Source organism: Bufo gargarizans, chromosome 4 (assembly GCF_014858855.1).
Source record: "Bufo gargarizans isolate SCDJY-AF-19 chromosome 4, ASM1485885v1, whole genome shotgun sequence".
Lineage (NCBI taxonomy): Eukaryota > Metazoa > Chordata > Amphibia > Anura > Bufonidae > Bufo > Bufo gargarizans.
This window is the reverse complement of record NC_058083.1, coordinates 297,055,235-297,080,751: the sequence shown is the minus strand read 5'-3', so window position 1 is coordinate 297,080,751 and position 25,517 is coordinate 297,055,235. Positions and strand designations below refer to the sequence as shown.

At 45.6% G+C, this 25,517-nt stretch overlaps 1 protein-coding gene across 2 annotated transcripts in view; it reads left to right on the top strand.

Annotated features, from left to right (window-relative positions):
* The window catches only part of LOC122936196 (amine sulfotransferase-like), a 138,758-nt gene extending 115,169 nt beyond the window's left edge, over positions 1 to 23,589 (top strand). For both annotated transcript variants that reach the window (XM_044292285.1, XM_044292284.1), the window contains 2 exons: positions 9,919 to 10,099; positions 23,038 to 23,589. In XM_044292285.1, the coding sequence (XP_044148220.1) occupies positions 9,919 to 10,099; positions 23,038 to 23,171 (315 nt within the window). In that variant the 3' untranslated portion in view covers positions 23,172 to 23,589. The remainder of the gene's footprint in view (positions 1 to 9,918; positions 10,100 to 23,037) is intronic.
* Positions 23,590 to 25,517: the final 1,928 nt, after the last annotated feature.

Below are 25,517 nucleotides of genomic sequence, written 5' to 3'. Positions count from 1 at the left end.
AACAACCAAACGAAAAGTAAGACATGAAGACGTGGTAGTGAACCTAGAGAGCAGCCGGTAGGGGGAGGCCAGCCGACGGCTAGCACCCGTTCCCCCTGTCCGACCTTAGTGTAATCACGGATCCCTGCCTATCTAAGCGGCACGGCGGCCCGTGCCAGACTTTAAAGCGGGTGAGGGGCGGGACCACCGCACCACCCACGCCCCCCAGCGATGGCCACATGGGGAGCGCGGGACTCCCAGGCATCGAGGGATGGCACGGGGGAATTCTCACTGCTCGGTGGCCTCCGCCCCACACGGACGCCATTCGTGAGCCACGTGGGGAGCACGCGCGACTCCCTGATAGAGCGCCCGGTGCGGGGGGGCCCTTTGATCTCCACGGGCCGACCCACCTGCCGGCCGGGCGCTTCTATCACGTGGGGAGCAGCGCTGCTCCCTGGCATGGACCGGTAAGGGGGGAAGCCCAGCTAACGTAGGCCCCGCCCCCACCAGTCAGTGAAATGTTGCCACGTGGGGGGCCGCACCGTTCCCTGGCAGAGCGCCCAGTGCGGGGGAGTCCCCCATAGCCTGAGGGACTGACCCTCCGCCGGCTGAGCACCCTACCACGTGGGGACACGGCGCAACCCCCTGACATAGAGCCGGGCAGGGGGCGGCTCTAAATATCAAAGCCCCGCCCCCCGCCGAGAAATAAGCGTGCCACGAGGGGGGCAGCACTGCACCCAGGCAGAGCACCCAGAGCGGGGGACCCCCATAGCCTAAGGGGCTGACCCTCCGCCGGCTGGGCGCTCCACCACGTGGGGACCCAGCGCAACCCCCTGACACAAGCCGGGCGGGGGGAGGCCCGAAACATCCTGACTCCGCCCCCCGCCGGACAAACGAGCGTGCCACGTGGGAGGCCGCCCTGCTCCCAAGCAGAACGCACAGTGCAGGGGAGCCCCCCTTCGCCTAAGGGGCTGGCCCGCCGCCGGCTGCGCGCTCCGCTGCGAGGGGAGTCAGCGCGGCCTCCTGACACATTGCCGGAGCGGAGAGCTCCCCGGCGTGCACCGCCCCCAGCTGCCAGCGGTCTCACCGGCACCACGAGGGGGGGAGGAGAAGAGCTCCCCTCCGGTCATGCACTGTCCGGAGCATGGGGTCCCCACTCACCAAGGGGCCGACCGTGCTGACCGGACCCGAGTGTTCCTTACCGTCGCCTGCAGGATCGATGCCAGGTACGTGCTCAACCAGAACGCTGAACGACGTACAAGGTGGGAGGGGCGCAAGCCGTTGAAGTAGGTAGGCCAGCCCCTCCCACAAATCCAGGCCAATGAATCGGCCTTTCACATAATCGAGATTTGGGCAATTTAGCTCCAGGAATAAGATTGATGGGACAATCATCATCCTGATGCGGAGGTATTTCCTGGCCTCCACTTTCAGAAAATACATCAGAGAATTCAGATATAAATGAGGTTACAGCTTTAGTGGTTACAACAGAAATCGATGTATTAAGACAATTTTCTGTGCAATAATAACTCCAATCGAGAATCTGTCTCGCTTGCCAATCGATGGTAGGATTATGTTTACTTAACCATGGCAAGCCCAAAACCAACGGAGCAGTCAGACCCTCCAACACAAAACACAAAATGATTTGCTTATGAAAATCACCCACCCTCAATTTGATGTTCTGCACCATCTATGATAAGTATTTTTCAGTAAGTGGAGCGGAATCAATTGCAAACACAGAAATATTTTTTTCTAATGCACTTGTTGACAATCCATACATGCGAACGAACTGACCATCAACTAGGTTAATCCCCGCCCCACTGTCAATAAAGGCCTCAATTTTCACAATTTTGGACTCGAGCATCACCTCAGGAGACAGGAGAAATCAGGTACTACCAGTAAATGATAAATGTAAGTTCTCTGGCTCTCCACCCACACAACCAAGAGTAAAATGTGAATTAAACGTTTTATTTTTGTTTTCACCTTGACGCTGAACGTAGGGACATACATTAAAGGGGTTGGCCACCATAAGTATAAACACATAAAGTGCCCCAGACAATAACTAAAGCCAAGAGGAATTTGTATCATGACAGATATACTGTATATACAGTACAGACCAAAAGTTTGGACACACCTTCTCATTCAAAGAGTTTTCTTTATTTTCATGACTATGAAAATTGTAGATTCACACTGAAGGCATCAAAACTATGAATTAACCCATGTGGAATTATATACATAACAAAAAAGTGTGAAACAACTGAAAATATGTCATATTCTAGGTTCTTCAAAGTAGCCACCTTTTGCTTTGATTACTGCTTTGCACACTCTTATTAAAAAATACAAGATGTTCCGGATCTAAGAGGACGTGGTCGGAAGCCAAAAGTGACACCTGTGCTGGCCAGGAGGATAGTTAGAGAGGTGAAAAAGAATTCAAGGACCACCACCAAGGCCATTCTGGTGAATCTGGGCTCTGCTGGTGACAATGTCTCAAGACAGACAATCCAACGGACACTGCACACTGCTGGGTTCCACAGATGCAGACCAAGGAGGACGCCACTTCCCAAAGTAAGGCACACGAAAGCTCACTTGGCCTTTGCAAAAGCTCATCTGGACAAAGAAGAAGACTTCTGATCTTATGGTCAGATGAAACAAAAATTGAATTGTTTGGTCACAATGATGTTTCCTTCATTTGGCGTAAAAAAGGAGACGCCTTTAACCCAAAGAACACCATCCCATCCATCCAAACATGGTGGTGGGAACCTAATGCTTTGGGGGGGGGGGGGGGGGGTTTAGCCAATGGACCAGGGAACCTAATCACAGCAAACGGCACCTTGAAAAAAGGATATAAGCCATAGTTTTTTCAGTTTTTGGGCAAATATCTTGGGTAGGGTATGATTTTTGCGGGATGAGATGGCGGTTTGATTGGCACTATTTTGGGGTGCCTATGACTTTTTGATCGCTTGCTATTACACTTTTTGTGATGTAAGGTGACAAAAAATGGCTTTTTTTTGCACCCTTTTTTTTTTTTTCAGTATTCACCTGAGGTTAGTTCATGTGATATTTTTATAGAGCAGGTTAATATGGAAGCGGCAATACCTAATAGGTTTACTTTTTATTTATTTAAAGTTTTACACAATTATTTCTTTTTTGAAACAAAAACAAAAAAAATCCTGTTTTAGTGTCTATATTCTGAGAGCCATAGTTTTTTCAGTTTTTGGGCGATTATCTTAGGTAGGGTCTCATTTTTTGCGGGATGAGGTGACAGTTTTATTAGTATTTTGGCGTACATACAACTTTTTTGATCACTTTTATTACCTTTTTTGGGAGGTAAGGTGGGCAAAATTCCAATTTCATCATAGTTTTTTATTTTTATGGCGTTCACCGTTCGGGTAAAGTAACATGACCGTTTCTTAGATCAGGTCGTTACGGATGCGGTGATTTCAAACATGTGTAGGGAATTTTAGTTTTTTCATTTTTAAACAGTGATAAATGTGCTTTTTGATTTTTACTTTTTTTAAAAACTTTTTTTAAACTTTTTTTTTACCCAGACCCACTTGGTTCTTGAAGATCCAGTGGGTATGGTGTCTGTATAATACAGTACAGTACACTATATAGTGTACTGTACTGTATTTTCACTTTACAAAGTCTGATTCAGCACCATGGACAGCCTCTGATCAGTACCATGGACAGCCGGACGCCTGTGAAGGCGTCCAGTTGCCATAGTAACCATCACTCGCTGCCACAGCAGAGCAGTGGATGATGGGGAGGGAGGGGGCACCTCCCTCTCCCATCGGGGGCTGAAAAGGCAAAGCAGCCCTCGATGGGAGAGGGAGCTCCCTCCCTCTTAACCCTATGGACCGCGGCATGGAAGGGGTTAAACGCATGGCATCTGTGCCAGCACAGATGTCAGGCATTTCGAGCAAAGTGTCAGCAATGTGCTGACACTCTGCAAACCGCTCGCCTATCCTGAGAGAGGGGGCTGGCTGATGATCGCATGCCTGCCCGCCCCCCAAGCACCCGCACCCCCCCCCCCCGCTGCGCCCGCTGGCAGATAACAAAGAGGGCAGCAGGGGGGTGTTAAACATTAAAACAAAGCTTATTTGAAGCTTCTGATCCCCGCGGTCACAGACAGCAGGGATCAGAAACTTCCGAAACCGCAGCAAACCGCAGGTCTGAATTGACCTGTGGTTTGCTGCGATCGCCGACATGGGGGGGTCACAGGATCGCAGCCAAGGTGCCTGCTCAATGATTTGAGCAGGCTCCAGGTTCCGATCACCGCCCGCCGGGCAGTGGTGATTGGAACTATATATGACGTACCGGTACGTCATGTGTCCTTAAGTACCAGGACAACATGACGTACCGGTACGTCATGTGTCCTGAAGAGGTTAAAATATAATTTGCATGATTCATTAAACAGCATGAAATTGTCACTGCCCCTGGAAAATCTGTCCAGGAGAGCAACCTTTAGGTTCAGGGATGGACTGATTCCCACTTTCGGAACCAGCCTCCTGAGGTCTCTGGATCTGCGAGACAGTTTTATGGAGGTCAGCTACCTCCAGACAACCCCTCTAGTTTCCCGACTAGTGCAGAGATTGGATCAATCACCGCATTGAGACAAACAAAATGGCGGTTTTGGCAGTTGATAATGTCACAGCGTGATGTGGGAGGGGAACTCCACACCAAACACAAAAGGGAGGGAGGAGGTACCAGGCCTGCAAACTAGGTAAAGGGGGAAGATCACCACTTAATAAATCCCAACCCAAGCCCTGACTGCTAACAGAATGAACAGACCCCGATGGTAGGACTGTTCATCCGCAGGAATCTAAGCCTGGCTCACCTTAGAAGGCCCTGAAGATAGAGATTGGGCCACAGACAACCTGTTCCTTCCCAGCTGAAGGAACAAGAGTCTGCCTCATGTCTGGTACCAAGAGACAAGGAAAAAAAATCACAATACAAAAAGGAAAGACCCTTAACTCCGGGTAAATGGAAAGCAGGAACTCAGCTGAGATCCAGACACCAAACAATCCACAACCAGAATGAGCTATCATCCGCAAGGAGTGATGAGTAAAGCCAGACTAAGAAGGGAGTAGTAATGATCACATGATCTACACATGAAAAGGAGGTGTGGACATCCTAGCAACACATAGACAAAGTGAAACCAAAAGAAGCTGTCAGATCACTGACTTGCAGCCAGTCTTTCAGATCTTCTACCACCTGTCCTCGCCCATAATGTTTTAGATGGTCAGCTCAGCAGCAGGCCCTCGCCCCTAATGTTTTAGAGGGTCAGCTCAGCAGCAGACCCTCACCCCTAATTTTTTAGATGATCAGATCAGCAGCAGACCCCACCCCTAACTTTTAGATAGTCAGCTCAGGAGTAGACCCTCACCCCTATTTTTTTAGATGGTTAGCTCAGCAGCAGACCCTCACCACTAATTTTTTAGATGGTCAGATCAGCAGCAGGCCCTCACCCCTAATGTTTTAGCTGGCCAACTCACCAGCAGACCCTCACCCCTAATGTTTTAGATGGTCAGATCAACAGCAGACCCTCAGCCCTAATTTTTAGGTGGTCAGATCAGCAGCAGACCCTCACCCCTAATTTTTTAGATGGTCAGATCAGCAGCAGGCCCTCGCACCTAATGTTTTAGAGGGTCAGCTTAGCAGTAGACCCTCACCAATAATTTTTTAGATGGTCAGCTCAGCAGCAGACCATCACCCCTAATTTTTTATATGGTCAATTCAGCAGCAGGGCCGCGCCCCTAATGTTTTAGAGGGTCACCAGCAGGCCCTTGCTCCTTATGTTTTTGAGGGTCACCAGCAGGCCATCAATCATAATTTTTCAAGGATGTGTATGATGCCCTCCTGGTGTATTGGAGTGTCTGTTCCTTGTAATTTTTGGCAGCCCTTTCACTTAGTGCATAGGCTTTATGAGTGTAGGAGTCCCACTACCTGAACTATTGTACCACAATGTAAATGAGGCCCTCCTTTATGTGATATACAGGTTGTATCGGAGTGCCTCTTCCTTGTAATTTTTGGCAGCACTTGCACTTTATATACAAGTAAATATACAGGAACGAATGTTTTCTAAAAAAATTTCCTCTAAAATCGATTTTATCTTTGGTTTTGTGCGTATTATTGTCAGTCTGTAAAATTGGCGTACGACTCGGACAACATTATTCCCAGCAGCAACCTGGGAGTCCAAGATGCATCCAGACATCCTCCCCATGCTATTCCCGAACCATTTCAGTGGTGTTTCCTTCAATTTCTGACCTTTTCCTATGAATCAGACACCCTCCCTTCTTTAGAGCAGGGAGTGCCTGGTTTAATGCTTGGGTTCTCCCATTGATTTCCATTCCATCCCAAAGTGTTCTACTCGAGCACCTGAGCACTTTGGTGCTCGATCAACACTAATCATCACCTGGGCACTTTTGGGAGGAATGCCAGAGAAATAAAAATTCATTTTCATGATCATGCCATAACTGTGTGATTACCCATCACTCCCTGATCCCTGTTTTGATCTGTTAGCAGTTTTATAGGAACAAACTGATGAGCGACTCGCTTTAAAGTGAAATTACGTGCACATTTTCAAAATAAGTAAAATGGGCCTTATAGGGTTATGTTAAATGCAAGGATTGTTAATTATTTTAATTTGATCCCTCAAATGCAAGTTTGCAAGGTTCTCTATATGCAGTAACCCAGTGGATCACTGCAAAAGGGTTAAATATAGTATTAGGAGTGTATTTCGGTAGAATTATAGTATTTTCTGACATTATTCTGTTGCAAACTTCTTTTTCACTGTATAGACCTACAGGTGGTGTATATGGAGTTATCTCCTCCTTAGAGATAGTAATGAGAAGTGCCGAACCCCTGGGTTTGGCCTCCTCCTGTTAAGCAAGTCATTTTGTAGTGAAGTGAAGTACCTTAAAGCAAGCAGCTCTGTGAAGAGCAGGGAATCTGACAGCTAAAGGACCTAAGAAGAACAGATGGCATCCTTTGAAGGAAAGATGAGTAGTTTATTTCTTGATGGTAAAGCAGTCACTACCGAGAGATTGTGCCTGAAGCAGTCTGTGGAGGTAACGCTTGTTAAGGCTCCAGGACTCCACAGTGTTGGCTGAGTTTAAAAGTCTTGCCTCCCAGTCATACTTAAGGGACAGATATAGGTCTATCATAAAGTGAGCACCCCTGAGCTGGATTTGGACAATAGCACAGTTTATTGGAAAGTGACTCAGGGAGCTCCTGCATTGCACTCCACATACACAGCTTCTGACAGATTGTTTTTGTAACATTCAATTACTGTGTCTGCACCTCTTCTGGATGCATGTGAAGGCTTCTGAAGTTAAAGTAAAGACATGTTTGCTTGTTGAGCTTCACTACTTCTGCAGATTATTTTGAGCCACCAAGGTTCATGTTTCCTGTTGTGCACCTCACAAGCCACTAATGCCAAGGGCACCTCACCTTACATCAGGCAACAAGGGAATGTATTAGATGGCACTGACATAATGCTGCCAGTATTATCCAATACATTCCAGAACTGTAAGGGTTACATAGCATCATAAATCAATATAATGCTATGTGACCCCCATCAGTGCTGGGAGGTCAGGAGCTGCGCTGCAGACTTGCAGCATGACAAACACTCATCTGCGAGGGGCCTTACCCTGGGTTCACACCTGAGCGTTTTACAGCGCGTTCAAACGCGCTGTAAAACGCTTAAGACATGAAAACCAATGCTTCCCTATGGGAAGGGTTCACACCTGGGCGTTTTACAGCGCGTACGAACGCGCTGTAAAACGCCCGACGCTCAAACAAGTACTTGAGCTTCTTTGGGGCGTTTTGACGCGCGTTTGTGGCCATAGGACACTGCAGTCAATGACACAAACGCGCGTCAAACGCGCGTTTACTATTACAAAAAACGCGCATAAAAACGCGCGTAAAACGCGCGTTTGAGGAACGCTTAGGTGTGGACCCAGGGTTAGGGTACGGCCACACATTCAAGCTTCTTGATGCAGTTTTGGAAGCCAAAACTAGGAGTGAATAAAATAAAAAAAGGAGTGGTATTGTCCTTAATAATTTGCTCCTTTTATGATCCACTCCTGATTTTGGCTTGCTTCCAACATTGCATACGGAAACCTGAATGTGTGACTGATCCCTTATTCCTTCTAGAAATGTATGAATGATTTAATGACAGGGTTTTACCATTTGGGGTGTGTGACAGTGCCAGATTGCTTATGGACACCTCATTTTGAAAATAGTAACACTTGTCACCCCCAAAACTAATTTTTCATTTTTGGGCATATTAAAATCCTTATTGGACGACTATTCCCTATATAGGGCTCTTACCTTGTTCTGTGGCTTGGTTTCATTCGGCGCAGGCGCTCTGAGAGAAGGACGCTCGCTTCCTCAGCACTCCCTCAGTGCGCCTGCACCAATGACGTCACCTCTAAACCCGAAAAAGAAGACGTCATCGTCGCAGGCGTACTGAGGAAGTGCTGAGGAAGCGAGCGTCCTTCTCTCAGAGCGCCTGCGCCGAATGAAGACACGTAAGGTGCAGGCGCGGGATTTAAATTGCAGACAGGGCCAGCCAGAGGAGGAGAGCGCTCGCTGGCCCTGTCAATCAACAGGAGGAGGGGGCGTTTTTTTTAAAGGAGGATGCGGCGGCTACCAGCAAGTAGACGCCCTACTTTCTGGTAGTGAAGTCATTTGCATATTTTAAAAGCTCGATTTTTTATTAAACCAAGCCACAGAACAAGGTAAGAGCCCTATATAGGGAATAGTCGTCCAATAAGGATTTTCATATGCTCAAAAATGAAAAATGAGTTTTGGGGGGTGACAGAAGCCCTTTAAGTTAATGTGAATACAAGTATTTACGAATGTAGACATGTCAGGAGAGCTGACTGCTCCGCTTAGGGACCTATAGTGTGCCCAGCAGCTTGAAAAATAACAGTTAAGGGATCAGGCTTATAAAAAAATTCCTTGTCATATTACATGACACAAATAAGACAACTGTATTCCATTTTGCTCCATTAATATACAGAAAATACTTACCAGCTCTGCAGTCGGTAAATTGGGTCAAATGGGCCCTAACGAGGGAACAGTCCAAACCATGTTGTACTGCTCATTTGTGCACTGGTTTACATACAATAAAATCCACCTATTTTCAGCTGGGGACAGTCCTAATTTACAGGGACTGTCTCTGAAAATTAAGGACAGTCCCTGCAAATTCAGGACTGATGGCAACTATGACAAAGCAAGATTAGAACTATTACCAAAAGATTTTAAAAAGTGCTTACTGGTGGTGGATTATATAAACGTAAGCCTTTTTATATATACTGTATTCTTTGCCCTATAAGATGTAACTAGGTTTAGACAAGGAAAATAAGACTTTTTTTTTTCATTAGACCGCCAAAAATAATCAGACCCCCAGTGATTCTCAGATCTCAGGTAAGACCCCTAGTGTTGAGACCACCCAATTAGACCCCCAGTGTGTCTCTTACCACAAATTAGACCATCAGTGTTGCTGAGACCCCCCAATGAGACCCCCAATGATTCTCACACCTCAGATCAGACAAAAAACAACAACAACAAGAAAATATTACCTCTCCTGCTCCGAATAACGCCGCTACCTGGGACATCCACTTCCTGCTATGCTGTGACTTGACGTCGCAGAGCATGAGGTCACAGAGTGCGAAACCAGGAAGCGGTGAATACATTAAGCACAGGGAGCACTGTATTAAATGCTTCCCAGTCCTGCCGTACTAATGACGCTTTCATAATGGAAGCAGACATTAATATATTCCCCCTAAGATGCACTTTGGAGGGAAAAAAATCTTATAGGGGAAAAATATGATAATTTGGTAACCTATAACAAATGGTGCTTTTTATCAAACTTGATTGTAGTACATTTAGAGCTAGAAAATGTCTCTCACTTTGCATATTTTTCTTTTTTAGGACCTTCGATCGGTTGTGCTGAAAATATGCAAATTTGTCGATATAAGACTTGATGAGAAAGCAATAGACATAGTGTTGGAAAAAGCAACTTTTAACAATATGAAGTGCGATCCTCATGCTAATTATTCATTTTTTCCAAATGATATTCTAGACCAAAGCAGAGGAAAATTTCTACGTAAAGGTACTACTACTGATATTTAAGAGCATAAATGATCATTTTATTAGTAGGATTATAAGAAGTTGATTAGTTCAGAGGCTTATATCCCCTTCTTATTGGTCAGAAACTGTAAGAGGCAACCTTGTGTCTCTTGAGTGCACACAACTAATTATTAGCAAGACATATAATATAATTCATACTGTACTTCCATGTGCCTCTGATGTTTTTTTTGGGTAAATCAAATGTCATGGTGGCACTCCATGTCCACAGCCATCCCCCTATCAGAGGTGGACACTGGCACTGCATTACTCACCTATCCCAGCTGCTTGTCCCTGCTGTCTCTCCTCTGCCTTCCAGAAGAGAGGATAGCTGCTGTAATAAAGTGTCCAAAGGTGAAAGGCCATTACTGGTAGGGCACATGCATCTCCCTTCTCTTAAAGGTAGCCCAATTACATCAATATCTGTCAGTCAATGGCTTGTTTTCTTGGGCTATTTAAAGGGATTCTCCAGGAATAAATAAAAAAAATGAAAATACTTAAGTATTTCTTTATTATAAATATATTCCTAAATACTTTTCATTACTTGTAATGGCTCGTTTTATCTAGGGAGCAATCATTAGGGGGAAAAAATGGCTGCCATCCTATTAGTACATACAAAACCTGTCCTAATCACACAGCAGGACAAGTTACTTCACCACACTGAGGTAAAGAGCTGCTTCATTCCCCTCTCTGATCCTAAATACAACTGATCTTTAGCTGAATGTCTGTAAGAATTGAGTTTATGATTATCATTAATATGAATGAAACCACACACTCTCAAAATAGAATGCAAAGGTAGGTTTAATTTAATGCTCCTAAGATCTTCTCCCGTTTCAGCGTCCTCCACGTGGGACGCCACCGTCAACATACCCACTTCTCCTATCTTAAGCGATGGAGGTTGCAATCGCAACCTTAACTGCTTCATCTATAACACATATGGAGATTTGTTCATCATTTTGAATTTTTTTGATTTTTTCTTTTTTCTTATTTAAAAATATTTTTTTTTGATTGAATTCCTGAGATATATACCTACTCAGTATAAAGGAGCATTAAATTAAACCTACCTTTGCATACTATTTTGAGAGTGCGTCTTCCCTTTTCTCTAACTTTGGATTGGAGTTTATAATGAGACATGAAGTGCAGAGAGGAGGGTGGGGATGAGGCTAATGAGCAGCAGCACTTGTATGCAGTCTCCATCACCACAGCCCCACATTACCACAGTCTTTCCTGTCTGTCATCTCTGCACTTCATGTCTCCTCATGAACTCCATTCCTACAGAGATTCAGCTGAAGTTCTTATCTGTATTCAGGATCATAATTACTGACAAGTAGAGCAGAGAGGAGGATGAGGCAGCTCTTTACCTCAGTGTTGTGAAGTAACTTGTCCTGCTGTGTGATTAGGACAGGTTCCGTGTGTACTAATAGGATGTCGGCAATTTTATCTCTCCTAATGATTGCTCACTAGATAAAATGAGCCATTATAACTAATAAAAGGTATTTGGAAAAATATTTATAATAAAGTAATACTTAAGTATTTTTATTTTCTTACATCCTGGAGAACCCCTTTAAGGCATCTTCCTATAGGGAAATGTGCCTGAGCTTAAAGTTCCTAGCTTGCTTGTTTACCAGTGAAAGTGTGTTATTTTGATTGTCTTCCCATGAACAGTAGTCTGCCCAATTATCGCCTCTGACTTTCCGCTACCTGCCTGACTGCTGCCTGTTTACCGTGTTGACCCTCTGCTGTTTACCCTGACCTTGGACTATTTTATGTATACGCAAAAACTCTGCCTAGCCTGACCACTGCCTGTCTCCTGACCACTAGTATTGTCGGATCCCTACATGCTCCGCTGCTACTGGGACTATTCCAAGAGTTAGCAGCCTGGTGGCTCCCCTGCAACGAAAGCCAGATCCCAGTACAGTGGTTAAAGGCTGAAAGCAAAGGACTGCCAGGGCAACACCCTTAGGTCTAGCCCAACACCAAAGCAGTTAGTTGGTACAGTGGATCCATGCCCAGTGTCCGTTACACCAAATTTATGGTATTTTCCATCATATTGAATGAATAAATTTAGGGGAATTTATGAAGCCTCCTGCACTAGAAAAGTAGTGCCGAAAAGTCACACAATTTTTACAAGCCGCCTTTTAAAAATAAATCTTTGTGATTTTTTTTTTTGTTGGTTTACGCTGCATTCTACAATTTTTTACAAATTTGTTGGAGGGAGGGGATGGGTCCTATGTGGCTCCACAGATTTAAGATTCTGACACTAGAGATGAGTGAATTTCCCAAAAATTCTATTTGGTCCGAATTTTTTTGTGACGAATCGCATTAAAAAATGCTATTTCCTGGCTGCCTGTATAGAGATGTAGAACACTGTGCCTTGCAGAAACATGCATAGGGAGTCCGCTGTGGTAGTAAAACAGTACTGTCAGTCAGTGATGGCCAGTTCGCAGTGTTCGCCGACGAACACATGCGATCTGCCATCTTTATTCCCATGCCCGGTGATGCAGAGGTAAGTCCTTACCTGTGCCTGCGCCGCAAGCCGCTCTGAAACACATGCAGTCACCGGGAGCAGGCAGTTCCGAGAACAGCCCGATGTTCATCAGCGAACACTGCGAACTGGCCATCACTGCTGTCAGTCAGTATGACACACAGATGACAGGTGTCACTCTTAGAATCACTTCACTTATTTGGTCAGTTACGGGGCAAAAACTGACCAAATAATTCAAGTGTGAACTCAGCCTTACAGGTAATGTTAGCGTCAAGTATCAAGATCCTACTATAGCGTGAAAGAGTGCACTCCTTTTACACCGTCAGCTGATTCCACATGGATATATACAGAACCTGTTCTGTTAAACTCTGATACAAGTTGAGCCCCCCGACAGAGTGGAGAAGGTGTCAGCAGTAAGTTTGTGTTGACCTCACTGATTATTTTGCCCGTCTTCTGTTCCGTCAGAAGAACAACCCTATAAAACGGATCCTGTCTGTTGAGCATCTGCCTTCACTCAGTTAGAATTTGGTCAGCAATTCATCAGTATTGCTAATGCCCCCCAAAAAACAGGAGTGGATCCAAAACAGAGATGACACATGAATGGAATATTTGCATGTATTCTGTGTTTTGTACCCACTCCTGCTTTTGGCTACCAAATCATGAGCATACCTGGATACAAAATAGGGACCATGTGATACAAGCCTTATGGCTGCTCCAAAGACAGGATCTGATCAGAAGGGTAAAATAAATGGTGAGGTCAACAAGGCTAAAAAGGAAAAATGGCGGCCCCGTCATAGAGTGGGGAGGGTGGGGACAGCATAAGAAGTCCACAGAGTGGCCCAGTGACAAAGTGCTGAGGTGGCAGCAGCATGAGGAGACCACAGTGTGTTGAGTTGGCAGCAGCATGAGGAGACCACAGAGTGGTCAGAATAGTAGCTGAAGCAGGTAGCCAGAAGAAACAGGTCTCTTTTGACAAAGTTTTGGGGTGGCACCATGGATGACCCAGTCTGATGCATCAGGCACTGGAGTGTGGAAATCCTGGCTGATCCACGCCTGATTCATCTTCACTTCACAAAAGGTCAGTTTCTCCACATTTTGGGTGGAAAGGCGAGTTTTACTTAGGGTAGCTATGGCTCCCCCTGAACTAAACACCCGCTCTGATGCCACACTACTGGCCGGGCAGGAAAGTTTGACCATGGCAAACGGCCAGTTGTGGCTACAAATCAAGTTTTTTTGCCCAATAGTCCAGAGGATCTTCGATGTGGGGTGGAAGGGTGCAGTCCAAGTATGCCACCACCTGCTGGTTCAGGTTCTGCTCCATGTCTAGCTGTTGCTGCTGGTGAGTAGTTTCTTCACTAGGCAGGTGAAGAAAACTGCTCATCAGAGACTCTATACTTAAGATGCTGCTGATGGAGCTGGTACTTCTCCTGCACCCCCCCAGAAGCCATGGCAGTGGAATATGAGCGCAGAGGGCCCCCTGGTCAGACCTTCATGAGCACAGGCAATGGCGCACATAGGAAGTGGCCAACTAACTACATAGTCTCGATAGTAGTTCAGTTTGTCCTCCCTTTCACCAGATGGAAAAAAGTCCCTTATTTTGGTCCGGTAGCATGCGTCTAACATGGTGGAGAGCCAGTAGTCATCCCTCTGCTGAATGGCGACAATTTGTCTCTCTCTATGAAAGCAACTGAGCATGCATTGTGCCAGTTGCTAAAGTGACTCGGAGGGACTCCCTGTCTCCATCTCCGTTGCATACTGCCACGGTGTGTCTGGGTCATGTGCCTCGTCTTACTCATCGCCCTGTAGCTCCTCCTGTTTCTCTGGCTCCTCCTCTCCTGTCACCTGTGCAGAAAAATCACCCATTTCTCTACACATTGCTTGTGCGTGAATGTCCTCCTTCTCCTCCGGTTCAGCCCCCACAGGGTTCATGTGGCCGTGAGATGTAGGTGCCATGTCTCCTGTCCCCTAACCAGCCAGATTTAGCAGCATCTGTTCCAGGACATGAAGCAGTGGAATGACATTGTTCATCCCCTAGTTCTGGCAACTGACAAATAAAGTGGCCTCCTCAAATGGCCCAAGCAAACGGCAGGTGTCACGCATGAGCTGTCACTGGCTAACATCAAAGTTACACAAGGGAGTACCTCTGTCCGCCTATATCATCAAGAAATCATTTATGGCCTTTCTCTGTTCATATAGTTGGTCCAACATATGGAGGGTAGAGTTCCAATGGGTGGAAAAGTCGCATATCAGCCGATGTTGGGGAACGCCATTCTACCTTTGCAGCTCAAAGAGGGTGTGCTTTGCAGTGTAAGAGTGGCTGAAGTGCATGCACAGTTTTCTGGCTATATTCAGGATGTCTTGCAGATGGGTGAAAGACTTCAGAAACCTCTTTACAATCAGAAACGCATACAGGGCGCATGCCTCAGCCCTTCTTGATGCAGTGCCGACACCATGTTCTTCTTATTGTCGATAATCATGGTTCCGATTTTAAATTGGCAAGGAGAAAGCCAGGAATTGAGTTCTTGATGGAGGACACAGAGCAGTTCCTCCCCTGTGTGACACCGCCGTGCCCTGCACATGTGGTATGCTGGAGGAGCACTCTGAATTGTCCCTGCAGTGGAGGCTGAGGACATGGTGGAGGATGAGGAGGCAGAGGCGGACATTGGCGCAGGACCCAAACCTCGAGAACGTGGCGTCACCTGGCCAAGTTGCTGGTGTGGCTGGGCAGGAACCACATTTACCTAGTGGGCCGTAAAGGACATATATAAATAACATAAATGACCATAGTTACAGCTCCACACATCGACCCTTTTTCGCAAATAAATTACGGCTTGGGACTCCACCCTGGCTCGGCACACGCCATAAGTTCTCTGAAAGGTGCAGCGTACCACCAATTTGGCCAAGTGCACATTCAGCTCCTGCGCCGTTGGATGAGTGCATGCGTACTGGTGTCTTTTTGCAATCTCTTTAGTGATCGACTGCTGCCGAAATGACTGATGGGAAGTAGGAGAAGGAGGAGCAGGAGCATCAGGACCAGTAGATGATGGGAAGGAAAGACAGTTCCCTTCGGCTGAGGTGGTGTAGCCTTGACTGCAGGAAAAGGAGTGCGAGCCACTGGGTGATGCATCGGTTGCTGCGGGAGGCTGGACCACTACATCGGAGCCATGATTCTCCCAGGCCACTCTACGATGATGCTGCATGTGTTGATGCAGGGCCGTGGTGCACCCTGGCCACAGATTTGACAAATGGCCATGTTCTCATCCTCCGGCTTGATGAAAAAGTATGGCATTTTCCCCCCAATTCTCCACACTGACTACCTGCTATCGCTGCCTCTATGAACCCCTGCACCATTACTTTCCAGGCAGGTAGACTACTGAAAAGCACGCAGGTAGACTACTGGGCATGTATGGCTCCCGACCTCGCACTGCTGCCACCCTGCTGGCTCAGCCGCTGCCTCACTCGCAAGCTGCCACCCTCTTCTCCTGATGATGATGAAGCCCCTTCTTCACCCAGCTCCCAAACGCGATTGGCTACACATCATCCCCTACTGTCTGCATGTCACTGATGTCCCGCTCAACAGTCTCAGGACCAGGCGCCTGACTGCTCGCAACACCAGCCTTCCATGCGACTCTCATCATCACTATTTACCTGCCTACCGAAGTAAGCAGCAGATCTCTCCTTCAGATCTTGGCTGGACAGTAGCTGCTGACTGTCCTCTAGAAGTTTGTCCTCGCTAAAAAGTGGAGCTGAGCCTACAGCATAAAATACTTCTCGAGTTGAGGGAACTGAAAATGACAGAGGAAGGTTCAGGACAGGTGGGGGCACAGGACCGGCTCCTGGGCCATGCCAACTAAGCGTCGTGTCCAGAGGAACCCACCGACTCTTGGCTGGGGGGTGTCTGATGTCACTTGCGACTAAGTAGAAGACCGAGTCAATCATTCAAGCACCTCTGAGTTGCTGGTCAAGACACGACCGCTAGATGACACTGGGAGCTCAGGCCTGTCGTTGCGACTCCTGCTTAAATTAAAAGTAAACACTCCAAAAATGGCTGTATCACATGTTAAGTTCACCACAGAACGGCTAGTAAAACGTACTTGTATTTTCTATAAATACACCCCAAAAAAGGCTGTGTCACAATGTAAATTCACCGCAGAACGATTAATAAGACTTACTTGTATTTCCTATAAATGCACCCCAAAAATGTCTGTATGACAATGTATGTTCACCGCAGAATGGCTAATAAAACGTACTTAGATTTCCTATAAATATACCCCAAAAATGGCTGTATGACAATGTAAGTTCACAGCAGAACGGCTAATAACATACTTAGGTTTCCTATAAATATACCCAAAAAAATGGCTGTATCACAATGTACTTTCATCGCAGAACGGCTAATAAGACGTACTTATATTTTCTATTAATACACCCCGTAAATGGCTGTATCACACAAAACTTGCACCCCAATAACAAGCAAGGTTTGCTGGAATTACTGATGTCTCATATAGTGCAAACAACCTAAAAGCAGCAGTAGAACAGCAATTTGGATACCCGATTAGTGCAGCCAGGTGTAATAAAATTGCTCCTATTACCGAGGTTGTACACTCCCCTATAGGACCCTGTTCTCCTTGTATAGTGTGGATAATGCCTCCCTATCCTTTCCCTACACTTTGACTGATCTTTCCCTGAACTTCTAAATACATTTTTTTGCTGAATAAAGTCTTTCCTAACACTGTCCCTAGCGCCTGCTGATGTCTCTCCCTGCACTAAGTACACTGGAAAATGGCAGAATCCAAGAAGGCTGAGGCTATTTATAGGGCTGTGACATCACAGAGCTGGCTGGCTGCTGATAGGCTGCATGCATGGCATTATGGGTGATCACGCCTTCCCAGAGTTCCTTGCTCCATGTCTTCACACATGCAGCAGCCATTTTACGAGAAAATGCGATTCGTTACCACGAAGCGTGAGGAAATTCGACTTCTTTGCAAATCAAATTTTTCCTGAAATTCAGATCGTATTCCACTTCGTCAACTTCAATTTGCTCATCTCTAACTGACACCAGAAAACTAGTGCACAATAAATGACACCTGTACAGTGTTCATTTTAGGACATGGTCAGATATCATAGTCAAGTATCAAAATAATGCCAATGTGACACCTGACCCCTGACACTTGACCCTGACACCTGACTCTGACATCTGAGTGACTTATGCTCTTCATAGATCAGGGTCAAAGTTAAAATTAGTTATAGATATACTATGTACTGTATTTGTATGCTAAATCACACAACCAAAGTATGTCTATTGATCAGCTTATAGCTCTGTGCCAAAAATGCTGTAAGCTAACACATTACAGTGTTATACGAGCACATAGCTGATAGCTCAGTGGTAAAACAATTGCATCATACCCATTGTTTCTGTGTTCAAAACCCCTTTAACCACTTGCAGTCACGGTAACGCCGATAGGCGTCCGGATGGCAGTCTCTCAGGTCTCAGTGACGGCTATTGGCGTCATCTCGTGAGACCTGAGATTTCCTGTGAACGTGCATTCACAGGATTGCGCAGTATTCAAGTTTAACTACAGCCTGCCAGCGCTGATCATTGGCTGGCAGGCTGTAGATTTTTTAAAGAACCAATCAAATAGGTATGTCAGACGCTAACCACCTGCTTCTCTGGTGGTCCCTTTTGCTTGGATCCACCACCAGAGGACACATGCAGCTCTGTAAGTAGCACCAAGCATCACACACACATTACACCTCCCCTGTCACTTATTAACCCCTTATTAACCCCTGCTCACCCCATATAAACTCCCTGATCACCCCCCTGTCACCCCCTAGCTACTTGCTAGGTAGTTAGCGCCCAGCCCACCGCACCGCAGTCGCTGATTAGCGTCATCGCTGTCGCTAATCATCACTAGTACTATATAGTATCTGTAAGTGATCAAGACTGATCGCAATCAGATCTATATCAGTACATTAGGGTCACCTTAGGCTCTACAAAAAACGCAGTGTTCGCCCGATCAGGCCTGATCTTGTGCGCACACTTGCGTTCAGTCCGCCCCACTGCAGTGACAGAATTTTTTTTCTGATCACTGCAAAAACACCGTAAAATCGCTGCAGCGCTATAAAGATCACTTTTGAGCTTTTTGGATCTTTATTAGCGATCGAAGCTTCGCAAGCACTCCTTTTTACTAGGCAGGTGTGCTCTTTTTCCTAGGTAGGCTCAGAGGAATACCCCCTAAATTTAGTTAGCCCAAAATGTAAAAAAAGGGGTATTCCGCTGAAGAGGCCTACAGGATTCTGGCCCTGATGGATGAAAGTGATGAGGACGCCTCATCCGCTGAATTTCTGAATATGAACCTGTAGACAGCAGTGGCACTCTAACCGCTAGTGAAGATGACGAGGTTAAGGTCCCTGTTATGGTCAGGCGTACCCGACCCCATGTCAGCGTTCTGCATACCCCGCGTGATGAGCCTCATTTGCAGCAGAGTGGTGCTAGCGCTGATCCTTTTATGGTGCGGCATACACCAGCAGCGCAGCACATCCTGGACCTTCTACCAGCACTGCCGTATTCCCCGGTGAAGTGGAGAGCACCAGAAGGGCAGTTCAAGCTGGTACGGTGGCATGTGCAGTAACTCCCCTGTTGCAGCCACCACGTTCACAGGCCCATAGAGCCCTTAGTCTCCCAGAGATGCTGGCAAACCCAAATTTGCAATCCCCTGCTTCCGCCGCACCTGTATTGCCCCCTTTCACCGCCCAGTCTGGAATTTGCGGGGAGACAGCTCATTTAGGATCAGCCCTTCAGTTTTTTGAGCTGTCCTTCACTGCGGATCTCTATGACTTAGTTGTGGCAGAAACCAACCGCTACGCCACACAGTAAATAACCGCCAATCCGGAAAGCTTCTATGCCCAGCCTTTCCGGTGGAAACCAGTCACAGTTTCCGAATTTTAAATATTTTTGGTCTTATCCTTAGTATGGGTCTAACTAAAAAAAAATGTATTGCGGTCCTATTGGTCTAAAGACCCAATACATTACATGCCCATGTTCTCTGCTGCTATGTCCACGGCACGTTTTGAGGTCATCATGCGCTTTATGCATTTCACTGACAATAAAACCTGTCATCCAAGAGGCCACCCTGCTTATGACCGGCTCTACAAAATTCGGCCCCTCATAGACCATTTGTCATCCAGGTTTGCAGATGTGTATACCCCCAATCAGAACATCTGCATAGACGAATCCCTTGTACATTTTACCGGGCGCCTTGGCATCAAACAGTACATCCCCAGCAAGCGCGCGGTATGGGGTCAAACTGTATAAGCTCTGTGAAAAGGCCACAGGCTATACATATCGTTTTAGGGTTTATGAGGGAAAAGACTCAAAACTGGAGCCGGTCGGATGCCCTGACTACCTGGGGAGCAGTGGCAAGATTGTCTGGGACTTGGTGTCACCCTTACTCCACAAGGGGTACCACTTATATGTGGACAATTTTTCCACAAGCGTGGCCCTCTTTCGGCACTTACATATAGTCGGAATTCAATGCTGTGGCACCGTGTGACCTAATCGCTGGGGCTTCCCCCAACGGCTCGTTAATACCCGACTTGCACGGGGGGAGAGGGCTGCCTTGTGTGACCAAGAACTGCTTGCGATTAAGTGGAGGGACAAGAGGGACGTTTACCTTCTGTCCACCATTCACACAGACACGACTGTACAAATTGAAAGGGCAACTGGAGTCATTGAGAAACCCCTCTCTGTCCACGACTATAACCTTCACATGGGAGGGGTGGACTTCAATGACCAGATGTTGGCTCCCTATTTAGTGTCCCGCCGCACCAGACGCTGGTATAAGAAGGTGTCTGTTTATTTAATTCAATTGGCTGTGTATAATAGTTTTGTTCTCTACAGTCTGAGAGAACGGGATCCTTCCTAAAATTCCAGGAAGAAATCATTTCGGAACTCCTTTATCCAGGAGGGTCCGTGCCCCAAGTCCCTGATGTAGTTAGCCGGCAACATGACACACACTTCCCGAGTGTCTATCCTGGTACCCCAACTCACCGTTCCCCAAGAAAAAGATGTAATGTCTGTAGCAGGGCTGGAATAAGGCGTGACACCGCAGTTTTTTGTCCTGACTGTCCTGACCAGCCTGCCCTATGCATAGTAGAGTGTTTCCGCAAGTACCACACACAGGTACACTATTAGTGTAGGGATCGCGTGGCACAGGACAGGCACACAGGGGTCTTAGGGCCCTTTCACACAGAGCTGCTACAAACCTCTCCTTTCATCCGGGACAAAGTGCATAATGTACTTCATGACATCACTGGGCGCTTTGCGCTTTGCACATTGTCCCATGCGGAAGGAGAAGTTTGTCCTCTAAAAGGTAAAAAAAATATAAAAAAATCACAGGTAAGCAAAAAAGTTAATGTTCTGTTTCAAATGTTATATAAAGTTTATAAAAATGGATGTTAATAAATTTATTGCGTTGCTGCCTGTTTTTTATTTTTTTTAGCTTCTAGGTGGACCAAGCGATCAATCAGCTGCAGCACTGATGTGCATTCTGACAGAAGCATTGCGCTGCTGTCAGATTACACAAAGTCGGTGTATGCGGCGCTGCAAGACAAGATTTCTCCTCTGCAGTAAATAAGATAAGTTTGCCAAGGCTTATGAGCTGAGGGGCGGTGTTCATATGCTTTGGCAAACACTTTGTATATATATAAAAAAATAATTCTGGCATGATTTATTCATCCACATTGATTGATGTGAATGCAGAAATCGGGTTTGCCAGGGCATACGAGCTGAAGTGGGTTTGGATGTTGGGCGGAGCTCCTATGTCCTGGCAGACGCCTTTCCCCACGTCTGCCAGGACAGAGATTTTTTCATCCACATTGATCGATGCGAATGAATAATCTGTGCCGCTCATTCTTTCTTTCAGCCCAGAGGCTGAACGGATAAAAAAATCTTATTACCCGTATGCTCAATATAAGGAGAATAGCAGAAACTCCTAATGCTAGCCATACATGTGATGATTGTGGAGATCCTCAAATGCCAGGGCAGTACAAACACCCCACAAATGACCCCATTTTGGAAAGAAGACACCCCAAGGTATTCGCTGAGGGGCATATTGAGTCCATGAAAGATTGAACTTTTTGTCACAAGTTAGTGGAAAGGGAGACTTTGTGAGAAAAAAAATAAAATAAAAAATTTCCGCTAACTTGTGCAAAAAAAAAATATCTTCTATAAACTCGCCATGCCCCTCACGGAATACCTTGGGGTGTCTTCTTTCCAAAATGGGGTCACATGTGGGGTATTTATACTGCCCTGTCATTTTAGGGGCCCTAAAGCGCGAGAAGAAGTCTGGAATCCAAATGTCTTAAAATGTCACTGGATGCAGTGACCTGCTGCATCCAGTGATTGGCTGAGTGGTCACATTTTCATATTGATAGGGAACAAAAAGTCAAGGGAGCAGCAGGGAAGCGGTTAGTTAGGACTTCTTTTCTTATTTAAAGCCTTCTTACGTAGCTATTTTTAAAACATCTTAAATGGCTGGACAACCCCTTTAATTGTGGGATACAGTGGGAAGGCTCCATAACACCCTATGGTCTTCACCTGCATGTTCAGAAGACTTTAAAGGGATTGTCCCACAAAAAATATTCTGCAGTTTTCAAACCAGCACCTGGATACAATTGTAACGGCATATAATTAGAAATGTATTATAGCTACTGAGTTATTCAATGAAATCTATCTTTATAGCACCAACTGCCATTTGTTCTTTTTCTAATTTGTCCTGCTCACTGAGACGGAAGCTAACGCTCAGTTCCATCCTTCAACTGCCACCTGCTGTAGCAGAAAGGACACATCCCCTAAGAAAGGACACACCCCCTAAGAAAGGACACATCCCCTGAGCTGCCAGCTTAACATGAATCTAGCAGAACAACTGGAGCAATAAATGAGATCTTTGGATTCATGTGAGGTCCCTCTATCTTGTTCTAACTTTGTTAGAAACAAGTTTTCATACTAGTTTATGTATGATTTTCATTTTTTACATTATTTAACTGCAACACTTTCTGATTTACATTAACAGAACTGCGAATCACATCATTGCCAAACATCTAATCCTTACTTTACTGTTAGTACCCTCAACCTCTGTATTGATCTTTATGGTAGTAGTGTACCATTATGGTATATAGTAGACTACAGCAGGTACACCATAGTATGTGACATACAAAAATTAGATTAAAGCCATAGATATGAACCAGTTATGACATGGATTATATTACAGCAAGTGTCAAAGAAAGAAATAGATTTTAAATGTATTGTATAAATTAAAACTGTTGATATTTTGTGAGCTCTTGGTAAACTATTTCTAGGCTTTAACACTTTGACCTTGTAACTATTATCGGTGCTTTATTCTAATAATTCTGACTCAGAATTCTTCTATATTTTTAACTAGGGACTATTGGTGACTGGAAAAATTTGATGACCGTGGCACAAAATGAGAAGCTGAATCAAATCTGCAAAGAAAAGTTGGGAGATCTGCCAATCAAGTTTGTCTGGGACATCAAGGAAGAGGAGACTGCATCCTAGAGTTCCATTTGTCCATAAAGTTAGAAATGATAGGCTTTAGAATGTGGCATAAACTAATCAGAAGACTTTATTAAGGGAATGTGTCAAGGGGTTTTCTGCACAACCTTTTTTTCTAATCTGTTTTTCAAATTTTGTTATCGCAGATTTCTTAACCTCCTTCCGACTGCCTAACGCAGGGATGCGTCCTGCGGGCGGCCGGGTTATTCCTCCTAGACGCATCGGGGCGTCATCTCGCGAGAGGAGAGATTTCACGTGAACGCGCGCATGCGTGCGCGTTCACGGCAACGCTAAGCTGAGAAGTTGATCTACAGCCTGCCAGCAGCGTTCATTCGCTGGCAGGCTGTAGATGCGATTTTTTTAACCCCAAAAAGGTATATTAGACGCTGTTTTGATAACAGCGTCTAATATACCTGCTACCTGGTCCTCTGGTGGTCACTTTTACTTGGATCCACCACCAGAGGACACAGGCAGCTCTGTAAGTAGCATCAATCACCACACTACACTACACCCCCCTGTCACTTATTAACCCCTTATTAACCTCTGATCACCCCATATAGACTCCCTGATCGCCCCCCTGTCATTGATCACCCCCCTGTAAGGCTCCATTCAGACGTCTGTATGTGTTTTGCGGATCCGCGGATCCACAAAACACGGACACCGGCAATGTGCTTTCCGCTTTTTGCGGATCCGCACATTGCCAGAACAATATAGAAAATGCCTTTTCTTGTCCGCAATTGCGGACAAGAATAGGACATGTTCTATAGGCTCTACAAAAAACGCAGTGTTCGCCCGATCAGGCCTGATCTTGTGCGCACACTTGCGTTCAGTCCGCCCCACCACAGTGACAGACATTTATTTTTTCTGATCACTGCAAAAACACTGTAAAACTTTTGAGGGGCATGGCGAGTTCATAGAAGATTTTTTCTTTTTTGGCACAAGTTAGCGGAAATTGATTTATTTTTTTCTTACACAGTCTCATATTTCACTAACTTGTGACAAAAAATAAAATCTTACATGAACTCACCATACCCCTCACGGAATCCAAATGCATAAAAATGCCCTGTGAAATCCTAAAGGTACTCATTGGAATTTGGGCCCCTTTGCGCAACTTGGCTGCAAAAAAGTGTCACACATGTGGTATCGCCGTACTCCGGAGAAGTAGGAAAATGTGGTTTGGGGTGTATTTTTACATATACCCATGCTGGGTGAGAGAAATATCTCAGTAAATTGACAAATTTATATAAAAAAAAAAATGGAAAAAGTTGTCATTTACAGAGATATATTTCTCTCACCCAGCATGGGTATATGTAAAAATACACCCCAAAACACATTGCCCTACTTCTTCTGAGTACGGTGATACCACATGTGTGACACTTTTTTGCAGTCTAGGTGCGCAAAGGGGCCCAAATTCCAATGAGTACCTTTAAGGCTACTTTCACACTTGCGTTCGGAGCGGATCAGTCTGGTGTCTGCACAGACGGATCCGCTCCTATAATGCAGACGATGGGATCCGTTCAGAACGGATCCGTCTGCATTATATTTTAGAAAAAATTCTAAGTGTGAAAGTTAGTCAGACGATCCGTCCAGACTTTACATTCAAAGTCAATGGGGGACGGATCCGTTTGAAATTGAGCCATATTGTGTCAACTTCAAACAGATCCGCCCCCATTGACTTACATTGTAAGTCTGGACGGAACCGTTTGGCTCCGCACGGCCAGGCGGACACCCGAACGCTGCAAGCAGCGTTCAGGTGTCCGCCTGCTGAGCGGAGCGGAGGCCAAACGGTGCCAGACTGATGCATTCTGAGCGGATCCGCATCCACTCAGAATGCATTAGGGCAGTACGGATCCGTTCGGGGCCGCTTGTGAGAGCCTTTAAACGGAACTCACAAGCGGAGCCCCGAACGCTAGTGTGAAAGTAGCCTTAGGTATGCTTTTTGGCCAGTGGGAAAACAGCTGGATTTTAGTTATTTTTATATGGATATTAATATGGGAAATTATGAATAACATCACCAAAACTTCTTAAAAAATTTGTTTAACCCATTGTTTAAATCGCTTTTTTATGTTATTTTCTGATAACACACCCTTTAAATTTTCTTGAGTAAAAATGTAGCTCAGGGCAAGACTCTTTTTATTAGCACACTTTTGCATTAGGTTAAACAGTCACAGTAAGTTTTTTTTTCCCATATCATATAAGTAAAATATAACTTGATTTCTCTATATTAATGCTGGAACATATGATTTCATATCCTTCTCATTTTAAGAAGTAAACTTGCCACTAGTACACCACTTTTCCTTGTTCTTGTGGTTATTTATCTCCCTTGCTCAGTTAAGTTGAATAATTATG